At 29.9% G+C, this 6,992-nt stretch overlaps 1 protein-coding gene across 1 annotated transcript; it reads right to left on the bottom strand.

Annotated features, from left to right (window-relative positions):
• Positions 1-3,943: 3,943 nt before the first annotated feature.
• On the bottom strand, positions 3,944-6,344 carry LOC120083628 ((S)-8-oxocitronellyl enol synthase CYC2). The gene is made up of 2 exons (XM_039039462.1): positions 5,534-6,344; positions 3,944-4,405 (listed from the first exon to the last, which is right to left on the bottom strand). Exons 1-2 carry the CDS (start codon positions 6,321-6,323, stop codon positions 4,014-4,016), a joined length of 1,182 nt encoding a protein of 393 aa, XP_038895390.1. The 5' UTR covers positions 6,324-6,344; the 3' UTR covers positions 3,944-4,013.
• Positions 6,345-6,992: the final 648 nt, after the last annotated feature.

Genomic DNA, 6,992 nt, shown 5'->3' with positions numbered 1-6,992 from the left:
CTGCACATCTAAGGATAATCCCGAATAAACAGGAGTTCATAGTTAGCTCAGGATTAAGGTCAAGTTACCTAGGTCATCCCTTTGAAATAGTCAGTCTTAAACAGTAAACAACGTTATAAAGTAAAAGTGACTAATTTCATAGTCCGATCTTGTACAAACCTATTGCACAGGACACCCCCACTCCTCATGTCATAACATGTATGAATTAGGACCACATCGTCTGTAGCACTTTACAACTCTTTGTAACAATTATAGAGTGGGCCACATCCAATAGTGTTACCAGAATAAGGTACCCAACCTTATTCATATACTATAGATCATTTTGACTATTTACTCAAACCTGATCCACTTTTATGTCTTCACATAAAGCTTAAGTACTCATGTAATAGTCACGGATCTTTTAGTTTATTGTTTTTATTTCTAAAACAAAATAAGCAATTCATATATTCAATAACTTATTGAATTTTCAGAATAAGTTTTATTGTCTACAAACCACGAATTTTAGGACATAAAACCCAACAAACTCCCACTTCGACTAAAACTCTAGTGGTGACATATATATCCGAATATACAAGACTGAGTTTTTTAGTTTTACAAAGAAATACAATAAACTAGGGCATCATATATTCGAATATAAAAGTCTCACGTGTATTAAGAGTATTAAAAAGCCCATGTCATACGGGTTCTAAAGTTTCTCAGATAATAATATTAAGAGTTTTAAAAGTAAAATCACGTGAAATAAATAAATATATTAAAATTCTATATGAAAATCTAAGATAAAATCTGTAAAACAAATAGACTCTTTAAAGTAACTCTATCCCATAATTATATGGTAAAAAAGACAACTCAAACATTGATTTTTTTTCTTTTTTTAATGGCTAAATTCAACCTAGAAAATATAAACTTGGGAAACAAGTAGGGATGAGAACATGGAAAATAGGCTAAACTTTGCCATTGCTTGTGTCCAAGCAAGATGAAGAAAACAAGAGAAAACAAGATAATTGTTTATTTTATTATTATTATTTTTAAAACATTATTATCAATAATTTATTTTTGTAAATAACAAGACAACTCTTTATGTGAGAAAAAAAAAACCACTTACTCTGGTGCTTTATTTATTAATTATAATTTTGTATTAAAAAAGAAAAAAAAAAAACTATTTAGTTTGGTCTGGCAGCTCCTCAAATTAATTATAATGCAACCGTTCAGTCAACGGCTACATGTGGAACATCACAATCTCCGCCGCTATTTCCCTTCCATAAATTATAATAATAATAAATTAAGAGTTGGACTCTATAGATAAAACATAATTAATTTTTTTTCGGGTCAGGAGTGAGGGTATGAGTTGTTAAAAATTCAAACAAGTGTTTTGGGAATCCATTTTTATACGTCAACGATGTTTTATGTCCATGTCCATTATCTTGGTAACAATGCACTCAGCCCTCATCTTTAATAACGATGCATTGTAGCTACTTCGACCACCATCTCTATCGATTTCCGTCAGTAGCCACCTTTATCAACTTCGACAATCATTATTTTAAATTATTAGTTCATATTATTTTAGGTGTCTTTCGATTAACTTTTCAAATGTTTAACTTTGAAAATAAGTCATTTTACAAAAAAAATTGAAGTGTTTGACAACTATTCAAAATAATTTTTGAAATACCTTCAAACTTTATATCAAACAGTTTTTATCAAAAGAGTTTAAATAAAAATATTTTTTTTACAAACACTTTTTTCTAATCAATCTAAATGTCCTCATAATAACCTAACATTAATAAAAACACTTTTAGCATATAAAAAACCAAACAAACTTGTATATTAAAAATTTTTTATAAAAAGTTTTCAAACATATGAATGTTTTTATTTCAAAGAGTTTTTTTTTTTTTAAAAAAAAAAAGTGTTTAAATGTAAATGATTTTTTGAAAAATATTTTTTTTCCAAGTTAGTCTAAAAAGAAGCTTGTATCATGATAAAAAGGTAAATATAAATTGTAGTTTGGGAAGTGATGGAAGTTGTGGAACATATTTATCAAATAGAGGATTTGGATGAATATTTATGTAATTTTTTTTTTTTTTTTGTGTAAGTGAAAGTCATTTATTGGTCCATATCACATATAATTTCTTTTATATCATATAAATAGACCGGAGAATGTGGCCATTTGTTACATATTTTTATGACAACAAGGTAACATAACTATTAGTAAGGTCATTATAGTACAATCAGAAGATATTCATTTTACAATATAAGTTCAATTTTGTTTTCTTCCAATGAATCTAATATAATCTTGTATAACTTAACTAGAAATGTCACATGCAAAATTTGTAAAATGATGTAATACACATGGATTTAAAAATAAAATAACAAAATAAAATCCATGGTTTATTAAAAAAAAAAAAAAAAGACATGTAGAATTATTTCCAAACAAAAATAATCATCATAGGTTAAAATAAGCAAGCTCAACTGACATATTATTTGTACTATCAACCTCAAGTTAAGAGGTATGATTCTCCATCCCACGTATTTAATCTCATACCTATGCAAAATAATAATAATAATCACAAAAAAAAAGCTTCAAACACAGACTTTCTAACTCAAACAAAATAAATTTGCACTCCAAACATAAACATATAAACTCCATAAACATAAACTATACCGACATATGAATTCAATTTAACGTCCTAAACAACTTCTTTAATTGTTGATTGTTTGATCTCTTATTCTACGACAAATCTAAAATAAATAATAATAATAAATTATAGTGATGGCTTGACGTCTTATCCCATACATAATGGAAAATTCAGCATAACTCTAAGAAGGCTCGTCTTTTATCGACTTCAATGCATTTTCATATTAGCATTTAGTTGCCAAAATCGCTATTTGGCGGTAGGATGCTTCATCCCTCATCCATTGGCCACATTGGCCCAAGTTTGAATTTTTCGCACACAATTCCTTTAATATTTATTTGTGAACAAAAAGTTGTTTCTAAGGATTAAATATGTCTATATTAAGTTTTAAACTTTAAAATTTTTTAATTTTGTGTTCAATAGAGTAATAAATCATTAGTTATTGGATATTTTTTTAAAAAATTTTAGATCTATTAAACACATAATTGAAAATTTAAATTTCATTAACATAAATTCGATTTTATATCTAATAGATCAATCATTTTCTTTTAAAAAAGTATCGTATGTGTCATGATTGTATTAGATATGAAGTTGAAAGTTTAGAAATCTATTAAACATTTTTAAAGTTTAGTAATCTATAAGAGATAAAATTGAAAGTTTATAAACTAAATTTGTGACTAAAATTCTTTTTTACTCATTTTAATATTTTTGCAAAACTTTAAACTAAACCCTTGAACAAAAATCATATTCCGCCACTACCTATACATCTGTTGATTAAATCATGAGAAAAATTTGGGTGTTCCCTTATATGTATCTATCTTGGTGTATCTCAAGTATAATCCAATAAAATACTGCCACATGTCAGTTTTATTTTTTAAAAAATTAATTTCTTTCTAATTTCATTTTTGATGGTAAAGAAATGGGAAGCATATGAATTAGGTTGTACCTAATCATTGCTTTTAAATTATATGATCACATATATAGTTGGTATATGGACCCCTTTTTAGTTAAAAAAGAAATAATAAAGAATAAAGGTTAAACTAACAAATTTTAAAAATGATAATTAATATCTTATCCACTAAACTATGTTCCCATTTACTTGTTACTATAAATTATTAATTTTTTTTACGCTGTTATTATTATTATTTTTAATTATTAATCAAGTTTAGAGATGTAATTTTTTTTTAATCTCTTGCTTCAAAAATATCTACATTCTTTAAAAAAAGAAAAAAGAAAAAAAAAAGACATAAATATTTTTTACAATAGAAAAAAAGATATTTTACCATAATTAAGATCAGATCCAATATTTCAATTTTTTGAGGTGATTTTTTATATGTATAATTTTGGAGGGGAAAAAAAAGAGAAAAAAGAAAGCAAATAATAATATTAAGAAGGAATCAATTTGTCATTTCTCATGACATCAATCCAATACAAGATGGAATCCAACATCTTATATTTTACGGTGAACCCAAATCGGTCGGACTTAGCTCGACTCGCCACCATTTTTTCCGGCAGCCTAAACAAGGTGTCTAAGAATCCCCAATTGGCCAGCTCCTCCATTTCCGTCGGAACCAGCCCTTCTTCCTCCACTATCTCCGCCCACAACTTCCCTTTATCCCCCATCGCCGCCGTATAATGAAACTCCGCCGAAAACATTATTCTCTCGTCCTCCTTCTCCGCCGCCGCTACTCCAAGTTTCTCCGCCACCGCCCCCCATATCTCCTTCCACCTGAAGCTCCACCCGTTGCACACGTTGAATGCTTCCCCGTCTGCGGTCGCTGTGTTTATAACAAATTCAGGTATCCAACCGACAGCTATCCAATAAAAAATTGCATGTGACCATTTTTTTTTTTATAATTTTATTATTATTTATTTAGGTGAAAAATATTTAAATTTTATTTTTAAGAAACGAAAGCACGGATTAAGCTGTATCAAATCACTACTTTTATGTCACGTAACCATACTTATTTTCGTGCAACCTGTCGTTTGACCATTAGAAAAATAATTTAGATGGATATTCACACTCAACTAACTAATTTTTAGGCAAATATCAATTTATATCATTAAAAAAAAATAATTGAGTGCATCCTAAAGGTATATCCACACTCAACTAGCTAATTTTTTAGACAAATATCAATTTATAACTAAAAATTGATAATCGTATTAGTTTGAACTATAGAATTTTGTAGATATATCAATTTATATCCTCATCTAGATTTAGATAAGTATTGTGTCAAATTTATGATTTAAGCTAATTAAATTCATAATTTTTTTTTCATAAAAACCGCTAAATTTTTATAAGGAAATTAATTTAAATCCTTTATTACAATTACCTTTGGAGACCACCCTTTATTACAATTATCTTTAAAAACCATCTAATGCATTCAAATGTAGGTAGACTTCTTCAAATATTAAATTTACAAAATGAATGATTAGAATAAATGTGTTTTTTAAAGAAAAATCCGTTTAAGGGTTTATATAGATTAATTTAAGAAATTTTAGGAATTTAATTCATAGAATTATGGTCCCATTTGATAACTATTTTATTTTCATGCGTTTGTTTTTTAAAATTAAGGTTATGACATTACTTTCACCTCTATATTTCTTATTTTGTTATCTACTTTTCACTCAGGTTTAAAAACCAAATCTAATTTTGAGATAAAAAATTAGCTTTAAAAAAGTTGTTTTTATTTTTGAAATTTAGCTAAGAATTATTGTAAAATTATTATAAGAAAGGATGAAATATGCCTAATTTTTCAAAAACAAAAATAAAAAATTAAATTGTAATAAAATGGAGCCTATATATTTCCTATGAGGTTTTTCAAATGAAAATTATGTAAATTGATTTACTTACAAAGTTTAAAATTTAAAATTCTAAAAAAAAATAACTTGAGAGAGTTACGTACCATTTATTTTAATACCTTTAGTTGCGGCCCACACATGCTGCTCAGCTGTGAGCCGAGCATCAGAGCCGTCAATATAGACCTCCTCCCAGCACGCCGCCGTGCCGCCGAACACAAACGGCATCTTCAACTTCTTACAAATAGCACCATAAACACACAAACTCCCCATAAAATTAAAGAAAGTCCGGTTCGAACTTCCCAGTATCAAACCCGGCCGGAGAACGCTCCACCCCACCACTCTCCGGCCACCGGACAACCGCTCACGGAGGAGATCCTCCAAAACATAGTAAAAATTATTCCCAGATTCCGCTCTTGGACTATCCTCACAATAAGCCACCTCCCCTCCTCCGCCACAGCCGGCAGCGAGTCTTGTTAGCGAAGCATAGTGCTTGATCCCGGTCTGCAGCGAGACGTGGCGGAGGGCCGGCGCCGAAGGGAGAATTGCATCGAGGGCGTTGGCCAACATGGCCCGGTTTTGGTCGGAGCAACCCTGGGAATCGAACCGGAGCTGGGCGGCCCAAGTGATCCAGAAGAGGTGGGTAACGTGGCGGACCGGGGAGAGGTTCGAATGAGCCGACCGGCGGTCGAGCAAATCGCAAGAGATGAAGTGGAAGTTGGGATGGGAGATGGGGCTGATATTGTCCGGCCGCCGTGCGACACCGTAGACTTTCCAGCCGGCGGTTGAGAGAAGCGTTTTGGCCAACTCTTTTCCGACCAAACCGGTGACTCCGAATATTACAGCGACGAGTTCGGCATTGGCGACCAAATTTGTGTTGATTATTTCGGCCGCCATTATATTGATGGAGTTATTCGAATTCTTAAGCCTTTTCATATATATAATATATGTTTGTTGTTGAAGATCTTGGAGAATATTTCTAGAACCTAAATATACGGAATACTCAATAATGTTACTTCAAATGGGAATATCTTATTTCTTTATTAGGTGTACAAATTTTATTAATTTATTTTTTTTTTATTTATTTAGTGATATAAGAAATGTTAAATTATAAATTTGCTCCGAGAAAATTAGAATCTAGTCTATATAATAGTATAACCTTCATAAATAGTCCCCATATTTATGATTAGAATTTTATCAAACTAACGGGACTATTTTTTAGATGTTATCAAACCAAACTATAACAACTAAATTCTAACTTTTAAAACCATAGAGTCGTGACTAAATTTTGACTTTTTCCAGATTAGTGAGACCAAATTTGTAAATTAACCAATAAGAAACATGTCGGGTGAAAATGATGATTTTTTATGAAAAAATATTTAGGTGCATCACATAATGCACCTACATCTCACCAAAGTATCCAATCATAATTTACCACATAGCAAATTCTTATTACTTATTTTTTTTTTTGAAATATTTTAATTATTCAATAAAAAATACACAAAAATATGTCAACCGATATGATTTCAACACTAAAAATTGTATTAGGACATGAATCGCCTTAAA

This window comes from Benincasa hispida, chromosome 8 (genome assembly GCF_009727055.1).
Source record: "Benincasa hispida cultivar B227 chromosome 8, ASM972705v1, whole genome shotgun sequence".
NCBI classification, from domain to species: domain Eukaryota; kingdom Viridiplantae; phylum Streptophyta; class Magnoliopsida; order Cucurbitales; family Cucurbitaceae; genus Benincasa; species Benincasa hispida.
The sequence above is the reverse complement of the archived record's forward strand: the minus strand, read 5'-3'. Positions and strand labels throughout refer to the sequence as shown.